The sequence below is a fragment of the Diadema antillarum genome, unplaced genomic scaffold (assembly GCF_040938485.1).
Source record: "Diadema antillarum isolate AM-2024a unplaced genomic scaffold, OU_Dant_1.0 seq00000932_RagTag, whole genome shotgun sequence".
In the NCBI taxonomy this organism is placed as follows: domain Eukaryota; kingdom Metazoa; phylum Echinodermata; class Echinoidea; order Diadematoida; family Diadematidae; genus Diadema; species Diadema antillarum.
The window spans coordinates 484,293-507,582 of NW_027271783.1; the positions used below are offsets into that span (position 1 = coordinate 484,293).

The following is a 23,290-nucleotide window of genomic DNA, read 5'->3' on the forward strand; positions in this document are numbered from 1 at the left end:
TTGGCTCGTTTCCCATTTTACCTTGTTTGGTTCAGCATTTCTGGTCCTGTCTGTGAGTGGTGCGGCGACGGCGGCGTAGTTCGGGATGAACTTCCGGTAGTAGTTCGCCATACCTAGAAAGGATCTGAGCTCTCGTTTGGTCTGAGGCTGACTTACCTCTTGGACGGCTTTGAGTTTTTCAGGGCGGGGTCTTACCTGTCCGTGTTCGATCACATGTCCTAGGAATTCGACGCTTGTCTGTCCGATGAAGCACTTACTTGGTCTAGCAGTGAGCTTTGCGGCTCGTAGTCGTCTGAAGAGTTCTGTGAGTGTACGTAGGTGTTCTTCCCACGTGGTCGAATAGATGAGGATGTCGTCGATGTAGTTCACCGTTCCTCCGAGTCGGTCTAGCAGTCTCCTCATCAGTCGACTGAAGGAGGCGGGAGCGTTCACTAAGCCGAAGGGCATCATTGTGAACTGAAAGAGACCATCGGGGGTAAGAAAAGCGGTTAGTGGTTTGGATTCGGCAGCCATGGGTACCTGCCAGTATCCTTTGCTGAGATCTATTTTGGTGAAGAACTTTGCATGGGCGACTTTTGTGAAGAGTTCATCTTGATCTGGTATGGGTTCAGCATCAAATACAGTCACTTTATTGAGTTTTCTGAAGTCTACACAAAACCGGTTGCTGCCATCGGGCTTTTTAACCAGTACTATGGGGGAGGCAATGGGGCTTTCTGATGGCTCAATTACTCCGAGCGATAGCATGGTTTTTACCTCTTCTCTGACTGTGTCTCTAAGAGAGTGGGGAATGGGATATGGTTTACTCTTCGGGTGTTCATTTCCTTTGAGTTTGATGTGGTGTTCGCCTAACGTGGTTCGACCGGGAAGATCAGACAGGACGTCTTTGTACTCGTTGAGGAGTTCGTTGACCTGTTCTTTCTGTGGGGAGGAAAGGGCTGAGTTAATTGAGACATCGTCGAGTGACTCTTTCGCCTGAAATGGGAAAGGCTGTAGGAGAGATGTGTTAGTTAGTGGTTGCTGCGTTTCTTCCTCGTCATCATTTTGCTCTTCGCATTCGATCACGGCGGTACAAGCAGCTTCGGCATCTGAAATAGAGGGAACATCATTTCTAGCGTGATACTTTTTCAGAAGATTGATGTGGAACACCTTTGGTTTCCCGTTGAGGTCGATCCTGTAGTCCATGGAGCTGATTTTGGAGATCACGTCAAAGGGGCCCTTCCATTGTAGAAGGAGCTTATTCCTGTCAGTTGGTAGGAGTAGGAGTACCTTGTCTCCGACTTGTAGCTCCCTGTGTTTTGCCTTCTGATTGTAGTATTTTGCATACCTGTTTGCTGATTTCTGAAGTTGAGTGTGGGCGTTGCGGCATGTCTCGTCGATCCTGTTTCGGAGATCAAGTACATAGTGGTAAGTAGACTTGGTCTCACCTGTTTCGGCTTCTCCTGTCCAGAGTTCTCTCAGGATGTCGAGGGGTCCGCGTACCTTCCGGCCGTAAAGAAGCTCGAACGGGGAGAACCCCATGCTCTCTTGTGGTGCTTCTCTCACTGCAAATAGAAGGGGAGTAATGTACCTGTCCCAGTCTTTTGGGTTTTCAGCGCACATACGTTTCAACATTTGTTTTAGAGTGCCATTGAAGCGCTCAACTAGTCCATTCGCGGCAGGGTGATATGGGGATGTAGTGAAGTGTTTGATGGAGAGTGATTTGCTTACCTCTTTCATGAGATCAGATGTGAACTGAGTCCCTTGATCGGTCAGCATTTCCTTGGGGATTCCGACTCTGGTGAAGATGCTCACTAGGGCTTCTGCAACTCTTTCTGTCTCGATGCTTGGGAGTGGGATTGCCTCGGGGTACCTAGTAGCAACATCAATAACGGTAAGTATGTACCTATTTTTCTGGTCAGTCATTGGGTGTATTGGTCCAACTATGTCTACAGCAATGCGTTCGAAGGGGACTTCGATGAGCAGCATTTTTCCGAGTGGGACCTTGGTTACACGACCTTTTGATAGTGTACGTTGGCAGACGTCACACGATCTACAGTACCTGGTAATGTCAGAGTTCATACCGGGCCAAAAGAAATTGGTAAGTATCTTTTCTGTTGTCTTTTTGGTACCTTGATGCCCTCCGAGTATATTTTCATGGGCTGTTTGCATAACCTGTTTGCGGTATTGTTTTGGTACTACCACTTGTGTGATTGTTGTGTCGGGGTCCATTTGGGGAGAGTGGAATGAGCGATACAGCATTCCGTCTTTGTAAAAGAAGGAAGAGAGACCGTTATTGCGACTTACCTTCTCTGAACGAGTATCGGCGAGTTCTCGCAGGCGGTGTAATGTTTCATCCTTCTGTTGTGCCTCTTTGAGAGCTGTTGGAGTCACGATATCTTCCATTGGGTGTGGGGTTCTGAGAGGACGAAATGGCTTACCGTCTCGTTGAGCCTGGGCTCTCGTCTGTACTGCGCCGACAGGCATTGGTGTAGCCGTCCAGTCAGGATCTGGGTTGTCTGGTTCTCTTACTCCGGGTAGGTTACCTAAAATCAGGTCATAGAGCGGAGTTTTCATGCACAATGCGTTAACTTTTCCTACGTAGAAGGGAGTGTCTACATCTATTCTAGCGACGGGGAGAGTTTTCACTGTGCCGTCAATCAGCACGCAAGTACTTTCTTCACCTGTCATTTGGGTTGGCTGGACAAGATCTTGTTTAATGACAGCTCCGCTGCAGCCGCTGTCTCTGAGAACAGAAATTTGATTGTTATTGACTAGTCCGTTAGTAACTGGCATTTGTCTGACCACATGTTCTTTGGTGCATGCTGCACTCATCAACGGCAAGGAGTGTCCACATTTGAATTGGATATGGTCTGTGGTGGATTCTAGCTTGGGGGCATTGAGTGGCATCCGAACCATCATACAAGAAGCCTCAATTTTGACCTTTGTGTTAGTGCAAGCTGGACATTGACAGGGAGTATGTGGATTTGGTTCTACCTGATCGGGTTCCAATGAAGCCAGGTGGTGTTCCGAGATAGGGGGGTTTCCTTGCTCTGGATCCTGGGCGAGGACTAGACCTGCCGATTTCATGGGGGAGAAAGGACAATAGTTAGCAATGTGACCTGGTTTGTGGCATATGAAACACGTTCTGCCTCTGTTTCCCTGTTTTGTACAATCACGGGCAAGGTGACCGTGTTGGTGGCAGTTGTAACATTTGGGTTGAGATGGGGGCCTATTTCCTGAAATGTTATTTGGAGGGATTTTACCTTCAGGTCTGGTGTTGCTCCGTGGCATCTGTCCCACGTGTGTCTGGATGTTCCTTTGTGCCGGTGGGGGTGGTTTGAAGGTGCCTCCTCTGGCGTCTAAGTACTGCTCAGCTAGTTTCACCACGTCCTTCGAAGTCTCGGGCTGCCGTTCCTTCAGGAAGATGGCCAGCTCTCGATGACACCCACTGATGAGCTGCTCCCGGAGGAGTAGATCTGCCAGCTCCTCGAAGGTGTGCTCTATACCAGAGAGGCTTACCCACCTGTTCAAGTAGTTCTCTAGTCGGTTTGCATACTGGGATGCCGTTTCTCCTGTTGTCGGTTTGCCTGAAAAAAACTTGGAGCGAAATCCTTCTGCAGTGAGCTGAAAGGATTTCAAGAGTGCATGTTTCAAAGTGTCATAATCATTGGATTCCGCACTTGACAATCTAGAGTGAACATCAAGAGCCTTACCTGTAAGCAGTGTGCTTAAGTTGAGTGCCCAGTCTGTAGTTGGCCAGTTTTGATTTTTGGCATATCGTTCGAACCGCTGTAGATAGGCATCTATGTTATCTTTGTCTTCCTGAAATAGAGGCAATTTTGGAGATCGAGCTTTGCACCCATTAGAACTTGATTCGCTTTTGGTTTGCTTTTCACGCGCTATCGCCAATTGTAGCTCGGCTGTTTCTCTTTCCTGTCGCCTTAACTCTAACATGTCCGCTCTTTCCTCTCTGAGTCTCTTTTGCTCGTCTGTAACAAACTGCCTAAGCTCCTCTCCACTGAATCCGAACTTTTCTCCAATTTCAGTTAACTTAGCTAGCTCCATTCTGAATTACCTGAGCACTTATAATACAAAAATGTATTCAGATCAGTTCAGATCATGTACACAATGAATATACAACGGTGCACCTATAGATAGTACATACATAGATACATACATAGATAGTACATACATACAAATGTAGAGGAAACAAAAAATCACAAGTTTTCCTCAACCTTTTTCTTTACTCTGTTTTCTCCGTTTATATACCCATGTGACTTCGAATGGCACGAGTTATACTCCCGGACAAGCCCCCAGAAAATGTCACATGGGCGGACTTAAATAATACTCAATCACACTCGTGCCATTCACTTTAATGTACAATTTAATAAACCATTTGTAGAATATTTACAAGACTGAAATCAAGGAGTTGTAACCAACATAAAATGCAAAATCAAAATTCTGAGTGAGATAAATTAAATTACAATACTCTTATATTCGACAACCATGTGAACGGGACCCTGTCTTGGTCCGGTTCCACCTGTACTTTTGGCTTGACACTTCTTCAGAATAATTATAACAGCTTCACTATTAATTCGTTATCCCTGACAATACACTATCTGCTATCAAGCGCAACACTATATGGTTCACACCACCGTAGTGCTGATCCTGAGATGACCAGCCTGCACGCACGACGGTTTACCGCGGTTATAACACTTGCCTTCAATTACACTGCTTCCGTTTACATCCGGGTTCTGTGTTAACCCGCAACTATCATGGAGTGTATAAATACCAACATTCGAATTATGTGCACATCATATTCATCCATTTACCAATTTAACATGACCTTCACCTCTCTACTTCGGCGACACTTCCTCGTCGTAACCAATCATACCAACAGGGTGTCATGCACCCGCCAGGTTCATCGCTCACCTGCGTTGTCCACAGAGTCACCTTAATTGTCACTCTATTCGCTTCCAGAACATAACTGATTCGTGGGTGGAGCGTCCTTGTATGCGAGGTTGCTGTTCCAGCTCCAAAGTCTCGCGAGGGACCCGCGTTCCGTATTCATTGGCGTCAAAAGTTCTCCCTAGCGAGGGGCGGGCACAGTCGCTCCGCTGCGAATGCGTCGGCCTGGGAGTAGATTCGACCTCGGCCTCGGCGCCATCTACAAAATTATTTAAATGCAACATATACCAATGGGGTGTGTTCTAACCACACACACAAAAACATTATCAGCTTAAAATCCTGACATCACAGTGGAAATTTGAGAACTGCATTATTATCCAATTAACATACAAAATTCACATAATGAAATGTTTCAAACATTGGAAATATAACAGTGCATAGCTTATCAAACATCACCGCATCGTTTTCAAAAAACTGTACACCGTTATAATATACTTTGTCACTTATTCACGGGGTTCTCCGGGGCTATATGTGGTGCCCTGAAACACATTCACATCCTTTTACACGACAAAGCAGAAATCAAATCGCAATTTAACTTACCAATGACCGGTGTAATATAACCAAAATGCCTCTTCTTCTTGTCTACTGGGAGGCTGCAAAGGCTGTTGGAATACGCCTTCTGGCAGCAAACAAAATCTGAACTCAAATCAGCCAGTATACAGGCTGACGGTAAGGTGGACGGACGGCTCCTGGCCGCAAACGAAATTGGGCTGAGACACAAAATTATCTTGCCAACTGGCGCCTGGGTGTGGCAGGTTGGTTTTCTGCCATCACGGAGCTAACTCAATGTTCCCTCGGTGAAATCAAAATGGTGTCTGCCACGAAAAGATCCAACTCTACTGTTAAATTGCTACTCGACTACGACACTCCTTTTCGAGGCATTTGGAATATTTGATACAACTAAAAGGACTTGAACGAAAACACCTATACCGCACTCTCCCGGAACTGGAGCTATTTCCTGTCTTTTCTTTCTACATTAATTGACATGCAAAAATAAATGAACTCCTCTCGGTCATCGATGGCGCGACTTGTAAAACATTCACACCTGTCCTAGCACTTTCTCTCTCTCACTCTCGCTTTCTCTCTCGCTCACTCACTCGCACTTTTTGTCTCGTTATCCCTACCCGTAAACATGTTTGTCTAGTTGAATGACCGATAGGTGTTGTACATGAAACAACCTGGAAATGCATTTTCAATGTGACAACTATCTGCATTTCACACTAACACAACTTCTTTGCAGCTTAACTGTGAGCACTCTTTGCAAAGTTTGCTCATCTGTTCACACTTGCAGCCAAACTTCGTAAAGTTTCAGTTCTTGAGGTAGGGTTGTCACTACTGATGCACATCACGGAACTATGCTATAGTTCTGTGGTGCACATGCACAACAAAGAAGAGAGTGTGTGCCATCTGATGGCTGTAATTGATTGTTGCGTAAACAAGGGACACATGTATATCTCAGTGAGTGTGTGCTTCAGTGGGCACCTGACAAACTTTGCGAAGTTTCAGTTGCAAGCATTCAGACTGCACAAACTTTGAAAAGATTTGCGGGGTTCAGGGAATTTTTTCCTCTTTGAGTGGGAAATTTAACAAGTTTTGTGAGAAGTTTTTGGGAAGTTTTTGGTCACACCGTCAAAACTTTGAGAACTTCAACTTTGAGAAGTTTTTGCCAGAGTGACCGCAGCTACTATTAGTTTTATTCATTTCTGTTTCTGAAACTTGTACGTACAGCTTAGCTTTTTAGTGCCTGGGAGCTGCAGAGGTAACTGCAGTCATTGTTAGGTGTTGATTGTTGCAAATTACTTCATGATACCGAAATGAATCCACTTTGATTATTTTGACGATGCTTAGTGATGGCAAGTGGTGTGTTTGTAGGTGAGACTTTCTTCCATTGAGTTGATGAATGCTTGCCTGCAATTGGCATTCAAACACTGGAAAAGGTTCTGTGCTACAAGAAAGCCACAACCAAGATACCATTAACAATTTCATTTATCATCTTACAGAAAGACATTGGGTACAAGGCTGTAAAATGCTGTACGAGTCATAGTAGTCCAGCAAGTATTCTATCTAGCAATTGAAATGTGTGTAGACTGTACAGGAAGGTCAACATTTCTGTGATACTTCACAGGTGTATACTCAAGACATTGCACATGAAATACAAGATCTTATACAGGGTTTGAATGATTTGATTTGAGTGTGTTCACTCCAGCAATAATTCAAATAGCTGGCAGCAATTTCTGTCTAATTTCCTGTGTGCGAGAAAAGTATTGGTAGCTAGATGCATGTTATTCTTTTGTTGTTCTGTTAAGGGACTGCCCAGCAGTCATGCTTACAGTATAGATTGATGATAGTAAAGAAATAAGATAATGACATGACATGTATTGAATCAAATTCATAAAGTTCTTTAACCCATGTTTGGTAATTTGGATGAGTGCTGATGAGGGGTCCTTAAGGAACCTTTTCGAGGTAAAAGTTCAAAATTCTGGGAGTTTCTTGTGTGCAAGAAACGTAGCTAGGTGCATGTTGTGTTTTCTTTGTTATTCTGTTCAGAGACTGCCCAGCAGTCACTCGTTCAACACAGATTGATGATAGTAAAGGAATAAATGACATGACATGAACTGAAACAAGTTTGTCAATTTCTTGAACCCATGTTTGGTAGTTTTCTTCAATAGAAAAAAGGAGTTTGGATGACAGTTGATGATGAGGGAGCTTTAAGGAAGTTTTCAAAGTGAAAGCTCAATTCTGGAAGCTCTCTTAACATGCTTAATGTGGAAAACTTCATTGTAAAGGTGATACTCGACTTGAATGGCGTGGAGCAAATGTTTGATCCGTGAATTTCACTAATTTGCTCTGAGAAAAAAATGTGAATTTTGTTACATTTCATGTAATTTCCTTTCCATTTCTTTGCCATTTAGATTTCATTTCAGTTCCATTTTATTTCATTTTCGTTTTATTTTCTATCATTCCCTTTCATGCCGGCAGAGTATATCATACTTGCTGCACAATATAAATGTCCTTTCTTTCTTATTGCTATGTCCATTTCTATTCATTCTCCTTCTTTTTTTTTTTTCAATTTCAGTATATTTAATTTGGTTTTTAATTCTTAGAATACTCCATGTGTCCAACCCCCTTGTGGCAAAAGTATGATTTATGTGAATCGTGCGTTGCCGTGTCAAAACTTGTTTGTTGGCATGGAACTTCGTGGGTCTTTAAACTTTCTGCTGCTCGAGCAAATTAATACCACTACAGACTTAAAAGTCACCTTTTTCCCAGATGTATCAAGAGTAATTACAGAGCCACCAAGTTTCCCTGATTTTGCTGGAGACTCAGTGAAAACTGGATATCTCTTTATGATCTAAAGAGGAAGAAAAAAAATTCCTTGCTTCGGAAATTATTTCCGCCCAGTGAGATGCATGCGACACGCCAGAGGCTGTATGCGTCAGTGTTCGAAATATTTCGTTTCTGTGTGTGTGTGTGTGTGTGTGTGTGTGTGTGTGTGTGCGTGCGTGTGTGCGTGCGTGTGTGCGTGCGTGTGTGCGTGCGTGCGTGCGCGCATCTTCGTGTTTGTCTCTGATCTCTGTGCGTGCGTTAGGAAATTGTTAACCCAGGAATGTATTTACATAACTTTAAAAACTTTTGGCAGTTCTACTCAAATTGTTATGGCATGAATTCTTCAGTCATCTGTAAAATAGTCTGATTACACAAGGCAACACATTTGTAAGTAACTAGATAACTTTGACATAAGTTAGAACATCGCCGGAGAGTTTGTCGGAAGGCATGTATAAATGTAAGAAAGGCACCTGTTCGTAGAAAAACAAAGAAAACAAAATGTATAAAACACACTCTTCATAAAGTACAGGTGTAGTTAGATCTCATATGTACGCATTTGTAAACACATGAAGAACAGAAAATGATCAGATACTCAAATGTAAATGTTAAGTTTGCATCTATTAATACACATATCTATTTTGTTGTCAACATTTTTACATATGCTTCATAAATATTTCGGCAACGTTGAAAAAATGTACAGTGCAGTAAATACGACAAAATGGGTTAAGTATGAACAAATCAAAATGCCGAAGGAAAAAAAATCCCCGCGTGGTGACATCTTACGTGGCTGCAACAAAACCTCTCTTTTTTTCGGCCGATGTATTATAATGCTAAGATTTTGACACAATTCTATACTAAGTAGTTGACACAATACGAATCTGACGAATAGAATGACAAAGGTTTCATCGAAAACAAACCTAGAATGAACAAGAATAGGTACATAATGTCATTTAGAGTTGTAAATGATAACTATATGTAGTATGGACGATCATTATCTAACGAGAAAAAACAGGAATAGGAAGTAGAAATGACATGCGAAATATGGGGTATAAAATCTATTGAAAGTTTCACCATTTGAACTCTGCCTCCAGTCCTTAGGATGCTCTGTTATTTACAAAAAAAAAAAAAAAAAAAATGATTGGTTGCTTCACCTTATTAGCGGTCATTCTAGGAAGAGAAAGACAATGCTCAACTCGTTAAATGGATTACACATGATTAAGAAACTTTTTTTTTGCGCAGTGCTTTTATTTAATTCTTAAAAAGATTTCGTGCTCTTTCAAATTGGTGAAAGTGAAGTCTGTTATGGTAAACTCGTCTGGCATATAATTGGCGTGTTTGCATTCTTTCGTAGCGCGGAATGCTTGAATACAGAACTTACCTGGCGTTTGCAGTATAATCTCATCCAGAAAGGAAAGCTAAGCCCATACAATTCCCGACAAGAATTTGGGCATGAATATATTACGTTTATGTAAAACAGCTCATCACAAAACTCCTAAGTAAATTGACCGAAGCATTCCCTTCCGCCTTTCACTAAATTAACGAGTTTCCGAACCAAAGTGAACCGAATATCCTACCTATATAGATTAAAGTTGTCGATTAATGAACTCACCGTGTATATCCCTCACCTTTTTGTTGGCAATGTGTGTTGCAGAGAAAATGAAAAAAGAAAACAAGTTTCCAGCTCAGAGGAACGGAAGGCGATCGCAAGCAAAATGCTTTACCAATCTATAAACATAATCCTCTGTATAACCGTGGCTAATCCATGTCAGAGCGAACTTCGATCGAGGTGTAATCCCAGCTTTGTCTCAACGCTATCTAAGCCTGCACGGCCATTTGACCAGAATCTTTCTTCTGTTCCGAGATGAAGCCTGAAATTGAATGAAGAGAGGGGAAACACAATAACACATCTAAACAAAAGAGGTTAAAAGACTTGGGTAAAAGAGGCTCAAGATGGGCCACTTCATTAACCTCTCCCCTTCATTAACCCGAGAGAGCGATGGATCTGAGCGCCTTCTTGAAGGCACTTTCTTTGGAAGATTACCTTATATACCCTTTTAGTTTGATTGTAGTGACATGTTGAATCAAACATGCTGCCGATTTAATCGCGAGAGATCAAGCTAAATCCCGCTCGAATCAAAATCTCCCGATAGAGCCGATAAGTAAATTGTTACAGGAATGAGCAAGAGGATGAAAGATGGAGGGGGGGGGGGGGAGAACATCCAGAAGTTAATTAATTATGATCAAGGTAGTAGAAATGGGCGGCGGAAGAAAATTTGTTGGGTGCGTATATCTCTTGATTCTTTTGGGAGATTTGCATTACAGTTCATGCATGTGGTGCCCTTATTTTCTTCTCATATAGATTATTACATGTATAACCATTAATGTTCTTTGGTCTTTCACAACAAAAAAATCAACATATTTCAAGCTCTCCAAAACTCTTCCGCAAGATTGCTGACCTACACTAGGAAAACTGTTCACATTGCATCGGTGATACATTCTCTCCACTGGCTTCCGGTTTAAAAAAAACACAAACACGAATTCCCCTTAAGATAGATTATTGTTCTTCTTGTTTGTCGTATACGTTAATCCACTCAACTGCTTCTGAACACATATCTGAAGAATTCTTTGTATTGTATGATCCTCCCCGCAGGCTTCGATCGTACATTCTTACATTAATTTACCTGGGAATCAAAAGCTAGACTCTTGGGGGATATCGCTCTTCTGCACACTTGGGACCATAAGTTTCAAATGGAACGATACCCCGTCATCGTATTAAACATCAGCCTCAGTGACCGATTTGTTGTTTTTTTAATTTGTTTTACGCAGTGGAGTTCATATAAAGAGGGAGCCAATTTTTGTCGCTCAAACAACAAATTCAGTTACAGTTTCAGCAAACGTACAGACAAACATAGACAAGAAGTATATCATACAATCAATGTTGCTGGATGAATAAGTAAAAACTTTCTGTGAAAACTTTAACAAGTGGTGCCTTATTTGTTTGTTTGTCTTACTGTGTTTTATCATATTGAGTGGTAAAACTCGTGTAGGCTGTATACGCTCAAATGAAACATGCCGCCAGTTTTTATTTTTTTTTTTTGTCAATTTGTGGTATTTTTTCAAACCATGTATTGTATATGAGAAACTCCTAAAAATCATAGAGAGCAGCATCCGAAATAAAATAATTCACTTATAAGCAAATAGCAAAACAGTGCCAACATTTCCAAAGGGAAATATTGACGTTGTCAAAGAATATCAATACGACAAACAATCCATGTTATGGAGCTGATAAGCGCAAAATTTCCTTGCATTTGTAAGAGTTTGTGCGTTTTTCTTGACTGTTGGCGATTGGATCACAATGAACAGCGCAATAGCATCACCTTCATTGCCCAATTTGTAATAAAAACTCTCACAGCGAAATGTTCAGGTCCAAGCATGTGAACATTATAGCCGGAATTTGCATCAGGGCAATCGATTTTCAGTGGGACTTTTCAGTAGCTTGCTAGCAAGTTTTGCTAGATATACTGAGGTAATTCTTGTTTCATCTCTGGTAAAGTTTTGCTGAACATTCAACGTGCCATTGTATACAACAGTTTTTCAGGGATTAGAAAAAAAAGCAAACAAATAACAAACAAACAAACAAACAAACAAACAAAAAACAACCAACCAAACAAACAAACAAACAAACAAACGGAAAAGTACATGATGACGCTACGCAGATTTTACATTGAAGTTGACTTTATCGAGTCGCTGTAAGACATGTCAGACCGGAAAGGAAATGAAATGCGATTTATAAGCTTCCCGTACGTGTGCACTAAAACTATTTCCAAAGTCTCTACCACTGACATCCATCATAGATTAGTGGTAGTGCAGGAACATGAACAAAAGATGAAGAAGCTAGATGAAACTGGATTATGACCCAAGAAAAACAAAACAAAACGAGGATGAAAATGACAGACAGTGAATTTTATAAATCTGTAAAAGAAAATACTACAAACGTCACGAAGTCTGTTTGTATTTCATGATGCAAGTGAATTATAGTGCGAAAAACGGATAATTGCACTTTTATAGTAGTCCGTTTTCGTCGCACTTTAATCCACTCGCATCGTTTAACAGATTTCATTACTTTTGTCAGCCTGGTTGAAGTATTTTCTTCTAGGTACTGATTCGTCGATAGGGAGAAAGATTGATGAACAAAAAGCATAATCGATAATATGGAGAGAGATAGATGGTCGAAAGGTAATTTTCTAGAGTTACAGGTAAACAGTTAATGGAGATAGAGGTAGAAAATGGGTAGATAGTTTGATAGGGAGGGATTGACAGAAATAAAGATAGAGAGAAGGGGATAATGATGAAGAAAAGGAGGAGGAGGAGGAGGAGAGAGGGGAGATTGAGAAGTAACACACATAATGTGATGATCAGACCCTTCTCGTGAGGAGATCTCAATCGACTCTTAAAGAGCTTTGATCTTTAAAGCAACACTTACCTCATCTCAGGAATCTCACCAGGGCCGAGATTTGAAGAGGGCAATTTTTGTCCCCGGGATTGCCCCCTATTGAGCTTGATTGGAATAGATTAATCCTTCCTTGGCAAGTCGAGGAGAATTAATTTAGCACTTAGCGAGAAGCGACAATGAAGTAATCAAGGGATTCGAGACAAAAAAGAGCTACTGCTGAACAAGGTAGATACACGTCGTACATTGTTCGCGAAATGTAACAATACCAGCCAATTGGCGGTCGGAGTTGCGCTTTATGTACCCTTTACTTTAACGCTTGTTGGTTATTTGACAATGTTCCACTTTCTTGAAAGCGTTGGTTTCTGCCTACGCAGTTCTGCTCGTATGATATCGCATTGTTGAATGTCCACGTGTAGTCATTGCCTTTCTTGGCAGGTGTTGTAATGGTTCGGAATTAGAATGCAACTTTCCTCACATATAGATACAATGTAAAAGAGGTGGGGATGAGAAGAACGAAACAGATAACAAAATATTCAACCAAATTCGGCAAAATTTTTCTTCTCACGGCCAAATTCTAGCTGTCTAATATTGGAAGAAAGTATACCCCTATACCTACTAACACGAGAAAAACAGGCAAATAATGCCGACCCCTCGTGGTTCCCCAGGTGACTGTAGTAAAAGTCGGCAAACCGTATCAACCAGGTGCATTGTGCCGTATGAAGAAAAGACTTGAACCTCTATAAATATAATCATATCGTTAATACGCGGTGTCAGGGAAATATCATGTGTATACGCCTCAATTGAACACTAAATAAGTTAGTACCAGAGAGCTTAATCACAGTACGTGTCATTTGAAGCCCTTATCATACCTTGCCTGCCAACTTTCACATACTCATCATGGCTTCTATCATTTTATTGTTAATCATTCAATTTTTAAGGTTTTCTCTTGAGGTTGGTATATTTTCGGGCTAACAAATTTCATTGTAAGGCCGCCAAAATGAATTTTGATGATTTTGGTGGCCGAAGCAGGGCAACAATAAAGAGTTAGTGTGAAGTTTTATATGAATATCTACATTAACCCTTGTCCTAAATATTGTCCCTCAACGGCTCCTGGTCTGTTAGTGCATTAATGTTTTATTGAAGAAAAGTGCATTGTGTGTCATATTGTGATCAAATAATTTACAATGTGACGCGATAATCTCAGCAAAGGCTTCCGTCACTGTGACGCAATACAAACATTCAGTTAATACTGTTATTTACCTTTGTTTCGATGAGTATGATGCAAGCGATGATGAATTTGCTATCTTCATCCTTTTTTTTTTATATATCATACCCTGGTGCGGGCACGTCTATATCTTAAGTTCTTTATTTGCCATATTTGCTATCCATGCTCATCATTATCACTGTCAAGGAAGGGGGATTCATAACCCCCCCCCCCAAAAAAAAAAAAAAACCAAACAAACAAACAAACAAAAAACAAAAAAAAAACAAAAAAAAAGAAAGAAAAAGTTATGAAAATGAAATATTTGCGTTTTTTAAAGATTACAACCTCTAAACAATTGAAGGAATAGTCGTTACGTGGAAACACATATGAACATACATCATAATCATGATAATATACTTTATGTTTATGCACTATGCGCTATTTCACTGATCAAAGTGACAGCTTTTGTAGAATAATCGATCAACAATGACCAGTAGAACAGGTCTTTGATGGAAATTTCAATTTCGTTATGCAATTTGATTAATTTATTGCAATTGCCTTTGGAAATAGACTGTCGTGACCTCAACTGATGCGACCTGAACATTTCCTTGGATACTTCGAAAGATTGACAGATTCCTATGGATGCTTGAGTAAGCTAAATGAGTTTCCAGGTAGAACATAAGTTCTTGTTTTGTTGTTGATTTGGTTTTAATGGCGTGTATCACTCAGGAGTGAGTATTTACGTCATAAGGGAAAAGGAACACAATAGTCTTCGTGTATAGGCTCATTTACATTTTTATCTGCCGTGCCGAAACAGTCCTAACAGCAACATTGATGTTGTTTTCCCCCGTTATTGAAAATTACTGCCAAGGGCGTTTAGTCATTCTTGCTCCCATCTCCTGTGAGCATTTGGAAATGGGATTTGATTCTGATCCTGAAATATCGTACTCATCAAAACGTTTCCGGAAGGAAGTACTTCCAAAAGTGTATCCGGCAGAGGCTACTAAGACATGACCATCGCAGTCATCCAATTAAAAACGTAACATCAACATTATGACGTATCACCTGATTCCACCACTCCCATCTCTCGAACTTCACCAAGCGTTTACGCGAGGTGGCTGTACCAAGGATACCCCCCCCCCCCCCAATTACCTAAAGTTGGATAAGGTGGATAGGGGCAGGGAGGTGAGAAGAGAGCCATCTCTCCCCGAATGAATAGTAGCCCCGGCCCTTACCAATACTGTGCATTGTTAGGGGATTAACTTATCGCGTTTGCTTATTTGTTCAACGAGCGCCACCTCTGGGACCCGTTCACATCCTTAATCGAAGATCGTGAAGGTGAAGACGCGACCGCCTTTGCATTACTTGCAATGCTTAGATGTGAAATCTGGTATAACAGTTTGGCGTATGATGAAATGACAGGAGCCTATTGTGGAAAAAGACGAAGGATGAAACACTCCCGAAACACTCTGCATTTCAGCATGGAACGATGCCGAATTAGTGACTACGACATGAATTACATAAGAAAGCCATCACCCAGTCACCTGTAATATGCGTCAACATCATGTCAGTAATATCCATCATTTCCAACAAAACTTCATCCGTAATTCTCTTTCTCTGACCCCCTGATATAGTCTATTAAATATGTTCACTTCAAATTCACACACTGCAAAAAGTCCGGTGTTAAATATGAAACACCGAGCTGGTGTTAAATTTCCGGTGTTCATTCATGGTGTTAGATTAACACCTCCGGGTGTCATTTCAAAATTTAAAATTGTTTTTTTTTTGAATAGTTTCTTAGTTACTGCACTTCTTGTTAATTTTGAACTTCAACAAGACGATAAAGAATTTTCCGATAAAGTACTTGATTTTTGAAAAAAATGTGTAAACAAATTTACACCAAAGTAACACCAGTTGGTGTGGTCCCCTACTGAAGCTGGACTGGTGTTCTACCATTGCAATTAACACCACCAATATCAAATCAACACCATGCGGTGTCATTATTGAATTAACTCTAGCGCAGTGTCAAAAATATCACCAGCCACACTGCCCACAGTGTCAAATTAACACCATGAAGTGCCAGGCGAACACTTTTTTATCACCGTCACAATACATTTTCAACACCTGTGGGTGTGGTCCTCTTTTGAAGTTTGATCGGTGTTAGATTTAACACCCATGGTGTTAAATCTAACACCGATGTTTTTACAGTGCATGATTAACGTTAATTGATGACAAAATATGGTGCTATTGAAGAACTGTATAGAAAGTAATCGAAAGAATCCAAGAGAAGACGGACAGGCCCCGGGCATCGAGTTGCAGAAAGTACGACCATCAATTTAGAACGATTGTTTTTTATAGAGGAAAGAACATGCAGAGAGAGAAAAATAAAATAAACTATTCCTGCAGCTCATCAGACAATGTTCATTTGATCAGCTATTTTATTTATTTATTCATTTATTTATTTATTCATTTGTTTATCTATTTATGTATTTATTTATTTATTTATGTATTTATTTATGTATTTATTTATTCGTTTATTTATTTATTTATTTATTTGTTTATTTACTTACTTATTTATTCATTTATTCATTTATTGCAAATCTTCATACAGAGTAGCCTGATCAGCGTATATATACATAAACTATTATATAAACAGCATAAGATGGACTAACAAGTTTCATAACGAGATAAGGTAGACACACATCAAGCATTTAGGATAAATAAAATTACACAATCATGCAGATTTAGAATAGACTAACTGCCGGTCTTCCTCAGGGCTCAACAGAGCCCTGAGGAAAAATAGAAACAATTAATTTAAAAAAGATAATGTCCCCCCTCCCCAATTAAAAAAAATACCAACGGAACCCTCCACAATAATAACTTTAAAAATAGTATGAAAGAATAATGATATGTAATGATAGCGTCAATACTGATAGTCATCCGCGTCAGGAACGGATGCATAATATTACAGCGACGAGACGTGCATGTTTCACGTGTGAATGGGTGCGATTTTCTGGGAACAGCTCCCGTTGGTGGGAACAATGACAGGGGAGTGTTTTGTGATCACGTTCAAGTTAGGAAGAATGGCCTCTCTTTGGAAGACATAATCCCCCTCTACGTGACAAAAACACACGTGCAAGCAGCCAGTGAAAACGTAGTAGCTTTCAGAGTGGCATGAAGGCTCTGACGTGAGTTGAAGGTGTTTCTGTCCTGAGGTCGTCACAACAGAAGTTGGCTTTCGCGAGTTAGCACATCACTGTGTTCTCTGATGTGATGCCATATGAGTCTGTGATTATTATGTAGCATCGGTAGTAAATAAAATACTCGTCTGCTCTATTAACTGGAATACTTCACGTGGTAGCTTTGAAGGAAGAAGTCTTGTCTTTATGAGAAACTATTGACGAAGGTGGATGTTAGGTACAAACACTCGGAGGCTGTCGGCGTGCCTTTCCAACCCGGCGGATTATACCATCTGCACGATTTGCACGCGAAATCCATCAGTTATTTTCGCGGAAGAAGTCACCACGTCGCTTTGAGTCGAGAAATTCTGACGTAAATAGCATCATTTCTACAAATCACATCATAGTTGTCATAGTCGACTTCGTTTCCTTCGGTGGCGTACAGTATAGGATCAACAGCCGATCAACTTCAGGTATTACGTTTCTTCCAGCAGAGTTGCCAACATCTTTACCCGAAATGGAGCGGACAGTGATATTGCCGTTGCTGATTCTTCTCAGCCTTTATGACATGGCGGGAACGTCGAAAGTTACAAATGGTGAGTTTGTGTTTGTGTTTGCAAACAAATTCTATTACGTTGAGACAAGTTCGTGCATGCCAAAAGAAAATGTAGCCATTATATTTTCATAGCTGAAGGTTTCTTAATCTTGGTATACATTATATTTTGTACTGTATGCATGACGTCATCTGGCTGGAAAGAGGTGTTCAACAACCATGTCAATGGAAACAAACAAGTTTCATTTGGCGTGCTATTCGTATTTCCTCTGTGAGTTTGTCTGAGCACATAGGATTCACACCTGTCTTTGCAAATTTATCATGCAAACGAATGGCATCATTATTTCCCTTTGATACGATACAGTTTGAAGAGATGAGGTCTCGTTCGATTCTATCTGTCTATATTGTCCTGCTTATGTTTCTTTGGCTGGTCAATCATTTTTTTTCCTACAGTATCTTATCCTACAACTCGATATTGGCCATTGAGATGTAAATTAATGTGCTTTACATTGGCAATTTTCGTCGCAGGAGATAGTTATTCGCAAATTGATTATCGTTGTTTAATTCAGGCATATTCATGAACCAGAATTGAAGAAATTATCATAAACACTTCGATCGATGATGTTTTATCTTCACTTTCCATTTGTTTGTTTGGAGGATAATACGACGGTACAGTACATACAATACATTTACACTGTAACTGTATGCACACTGAAATTGACCATGTTTTATGTCCCAAAACCAACTTTAATCTACTGCCATTAAGTTGGGCGCAAATCGTTGTGTAAATTTTATTCATCTTTTATCTGTTTCAGGCTAATATTGTCATTTATACATGTACTTGTGCATTCAAGGCGCCCTGTAAATCATAAAAACGAAAGGATTTACACTTGACTTGTTTGATCACAAATAGACACGTTTTGTGCAGCCTTTCAACTTACAAATTTTGTATAGACTTGCTGTTGACGAAATCCTCTCCACGTATACAAATTTGTATATACACAAATGTATACAGAGATGAATGAAATGTTAATTGTAGAGCCAGTGCATGTGATTTGAGAAGTTCATCCCGTCTTGCTCTTTTCTTTCGACGGCAGGTCGTGTTTCAGGCCGACGGCCGACAAGCTCACTGAACGGTCGGCGAGGAGACATGGACGACACGTTCGCCACCCTTAATGCGAAGATGTCGGGGGCCATCGACCGACGCGTGCCGGACGACAACCGAACCCCTGGTCATCGAGAGGTGGCCCTGGCCAGCCTAGAAATCCTCTTAGCAGGAGGTAGAACCCAGCTGACCACGCCTGTATCTTCCACGGTCACCCAAGGTGAGCATAAACTTATTGTCAGGCTATTAATACCTACCTATGCAGGATACCTATGGAAGATTCTGAACGCAGGCTGAGCCTCTATATTCAGATCCAGGTTTGGTCCTTGAGATGAGCTGGGCCATGGCCAGGTGGAGTGGCATCAAACTTAAATTTGATGGGTTCATTGTGCCAGAATTTATCCAAACCAACTTCAAAATCTGAAGACACTGGGTGCTTCTGTTAAGTTTCTTGGTATACTATTCCATGGTTTCCTGACGCGCATGTAAAATAAGTTTCTTCTTGTCGTGGTATGTGATCGAAAAATATCAATATCATAATATCAAATTATCAAAATTTCATGATATTAAAGTGATGGTATATTGGTTTAGGTGATGAGGATAAAGCTTTTAACTTTTTGCGAGATACTTCGAAACCGCTTTATGAAATGTTAAAGAGCATACAATTCTAAGGAATTCAAACTTTATTTGATAAAAATTCGTTTTGAAATGGCTGATATATAAAAAAAACAAAAAACAAAAACACAAAAGTAAAACATAGCGATCCAAATAAAAGTTGGGTTTCCCTTTTTATGGGATTGCTTTGTGTGGGATATCTCAGCCATTTCAAAACCAATTGTCATCAAATAAACTTGGGATTTATTTTAGAATCATTTACTCTTTTATATCTCATAACAGGTTTCTCATTATTGAAAATTATTATAAAAAACGTTGGAAACCTGAAGCCCCATCTCAACCGAGACTGTAGCATCCCTTTAATGTCGTTGTTGTTGTTGTTGTTGTTGCCGCCTCCGCCGCTGCTACATTTACTACAATTTGATGTAGCGTCATTAAGGGATAGATAAGAAAAAAAAAAGAAGAGGAAGAACTCGAAGAAATCAAACTGCATTATCATCGTCTTTCGCCTACATAAGTTCTGCTTCCATTTCGCCCTTCACATTGATATTATACTGATGGGGCTTTTGTGATGTAACCAAATTGTGCACTTCGTTTTTATCGTGTAGTTGCTACAAGTTGAGATGTCTTTTCAAGTTTATTTTGGTCAATATTTGCAGAAACATTCTGACATTTATTTGGTGTGCGTCGATCCTTGGAGAAATTCTGGGACCGAATTTCCTGTAAACTTCACATCAGCGTTAGATATACCTGTAGATCAAACGCAAACTTCAACAAGTTTGACATCTCAAGGTGGTTATGTAAACATGTACACACACATCAAAGTTAGCCCCCACCCTTCCCGTATAGTACGCAAAACAAACTGCGTCATTCCTCGTAAAGGGCTAAGGCGCTCCCTCTAATACGGGGGTAATTTCGTGTAAAGATTGTTCAAGTTCACTCACAACGGGGTTCATTGTACCTACGGCATTAGGAGCACAATGGGAGGATCTGTTTATTGTCCCAGCTACATCAGTGATGACAATAGATTTAGTGAATGAAAGAGCTTACCTCACGACTGGTTAGAATTCTTCCCCGCTGGGAATGAATGGGGTGGACTAGGCGTTGGATTAAACGTACAAAGCAACAGTGTTAGATCGTTGCTGTCGTACAGGACCTAAGTGATGGGATTGCAGTCGTACTGCGTGCGAAGGGCTTATGGTAAACGCGCGAGAAGCCAACGTTACGAAGACTGCAGTAGCACTCGACAAGTTCAATACCAACCATTTACACACTAATAGATGTTACGCAGTCTAAATAATATTGTACCTTTATTTACCAACATGCATTCATAACTAAGATCAAATGTAAACTGAATGCATTTTCTCATACGTTTATTAGACTAAGGTAGGAATCAACGTGTTTTTCACGGGGGCAAAAGTATGCTTGTATTTTCAATGCTAATTAAGCTTCACCTGGTTCCTCTGGCAACTACTCAATAAGCAAATTGGAATATTACGATAACAAAAAGAGAGTGTGTTGAATGATATGAACCAAACATAATAAAGTTGGAAAAGTACGTGCGGAAAAATTAATTTAACCTTTTTGTGATGTCACAATATACTAAAACAATAGAAGACATCCCTAAAGAAAAAAATCAGAAACTTTATTGGTCATGGAAAGGATGACATTCCGATTATGTGCAAATAATATTACCCAGGTTTAGCATTCGTCTAACAGTCTAAAAACCGAAATTTTTAATTCTTTATGTTTATTTTTCTTCCATATTGACCAACTATAGAGTGTGACATATACTGTATTAAAGCAATATTTTTCGTCCGAATAGATTGTGTCTAGTGTTTTTGTAAATCAGCCTTTTTGTCTTGAGCAACTGAACAATCGCAGTTTAAAATTCTTTACTGAGTCGATGTCTCTTTAAGAACAGCTGAACTGTCAATATTTATACATAGGTATTCCTTTAAGTGATTCTTCATTGCATAACAGACTATATGATTTGATCAATGTTGTAAAAATAGTCGAATTCCTGAAGATTGCTTGATAATTGTGTGTGTGTGCTTTTTTTAGAAACCTACATGATGAAAATCACAATCCTTGATGACATTCTTTATGTCTTCAGTGCACGTGTAATGATTATGACAAATCACGTTTCATTCTTTTATGATTTTTTTTTTCATAGTTACACACCGCCCTCTACCGCCATGTCAGAACGGCGGGATTCGCCTGCTCGGCAGCTTCTGTTACTGTCCGTCCGCTTTCATGGGGCGTTACTGCGAGATCTACCGCTTCAACAGCAGCTGCGGCAGGGTCCCCCACGGGGGCTGGACCTACATCAACTGTAACAGCTGCCACTGTGTTGCCGGTGTGCTGCGGTGTCAACCGCATCGGTTACCGGGTTGTGGTGAGTCCCGCTATTTTTCCTTTTCTTTTCTAAGATTTTGTGTCGCTCAGAAGGAAATGAGTTACATTGTAGATTACTGTCATTTCTACCGATATTGTTTCATTCTTTTTCAATTCCTTTTCCTTGTTATAAGTCTGTGCACGCCTTTGGAGAAAAAATTGATTGAATTATTATCAATATTCTTGCCAAGAATGTATACAACTGAATAAATTATTGATATCCGTTTTTCATTTTTCCAGACGTAAATTGCACACAAGTGTGTGAAGATATTAAAATTCTGAAAGTCAAAGTTCACACAGCATGATTATTTGATTGGCAAGATTAATAGTTAATAGGCCCCCTCCCCCCCCCCCCCCCCCCCGAGATAAGCGAGAAAACAAAGCAAAGCACAAAATATCTTACTTTTTTGCGCACTAAGACAAATTATCATAGGCTAAGTGCGTTAGTGCAATACAGTGTACAGTGTATAACACTCAAAGTCTCGAGCAGTCTTCCTGATTTTTCAGTCTCGCTGTATAATATTTTGCATCATTTTCTGGGAAAAATTAGTAACCATAACTAACGAATCTCATTTTGTTTTTAATTATTTCTTATCTTCAAGCATCAACGGGTTTACCCATCATCCCCTCAACCACGCCGTCAAAGTCCCAGCCACGAGTCAATGACGAAGACGAGCCATTCGTGATCGCAGTGGGATCAGACGACAGCAGTAGCGCCACCACGAGGGCACCAAGCGCCAGTTTTGTTTTCGTCTGTCTGACGTCATTGCATCTCCTCTATCGATGCCTCTTAAGGGCAACTTTGAGATAACGCCACCTCGATTTTTGTTTTAGTTTTTGTTTTTGCTCGACAATCGAACTATTCCTGAATGTTAGAGCCACCGTCCCATGTATATATCATAGATGCTTTCTATATTTTTCATCATCATCATTAGACTCGTGTCGTCATCTTCTTTTTACAGACTGACTTATCATGTCTTGTCTTGTCTTGCCAATTTGCTGATGACCAGAAACGTATTCGAGTCAATTATTGACAGCAATTATGCTCGATGTTTGAACTGTTAAATTATCTATGTTTTAAATCAGTTTACGTTAAGTGTACTCTGTCGTTTGCTGATCGAGAGAAGTGGAAGACTTCGCGATGTTTCCCAATGTGAAATGTGAATTTTAGCGCTGTAATATTGTGAACGACTACAGGGATTCGCGTAACACAACATGATGTTGTTATCTATTCAGCTCTCGTATCGAGAGATGGATGTTGAATAGCGCCCTCTTGTGCTTGGCCGTGAATATGTGAGAACAGTCGATAGCAAGACAGTGCTTTTCAGCGCATGCATTTCACACGTGTCTCACCGATATTTCCTTTGTACTTTGTTTTATGTTTTCAAAGCAACATACGCCGACTTGGACAAGTAGCATGAATGTGTGACTGTGCAAATGTTTCATGCTGACGACGTCAACAATTGTTGCTTTTTAGGGAGTGCAAAATATACATGTACACTTGAAGTTT

The 23,290-nt window shown here is 40.4% G+C and overlaps 2 protein-coding genes across 2 annotated transcripts in view; one reads left to right on the top strand and one right to left on the bottom strand.

The window, feature by feature from the left end:
• Positions 1-1,662: 1,662 nt before the first annotated feature.
• Positions 1,663-4,131, bottom strand: LOC139741524 (uncharacterized). Its single transcript, XM_071652105.1, has 2 exons — positions 2,284-4,131; positions 1,663-1,849 (listed from the first exon to the last, which is right to left on the bottom strand). Exons 1-2 carry the CDS (start codon positions 4,042-4,044, stop codon positions 1,721-1,723), a joined length of 1,890 nt encoding a protein of 629 aa, XP_071508206.1. The 5' UTR covers positions 4,045-4,131; the 3' UTR covers positions 1,663-1,720.
• Positions 4,132-17,627: 13,496 nt separating this feature from the next.
• Positions 17,628-23,290, top strand: part of LOC139741498 (uncharacterized) — a 54,861-nt gene continuing 49,198 nt past the window's right edge. The window contains exons 1-4 of the mRNA XM_071652081.1: positions 17,628-17,706; positions 18,761-18,988; positions 21,560-21,781; positions 22,383-22,520. Of these exons, the coding sequence (XP_071508182.1) occupies positions 17,628-17,706; positions 18,761-18,988; positions 21,560-21,781; positions 22,383-22,520 (667 nt within the window). The remainder of the gene's footprint in view (positions 17,707-18,760; positions 18,989-21,559; positions 21,782-22,382; positions 22,521-23,290) is intronic.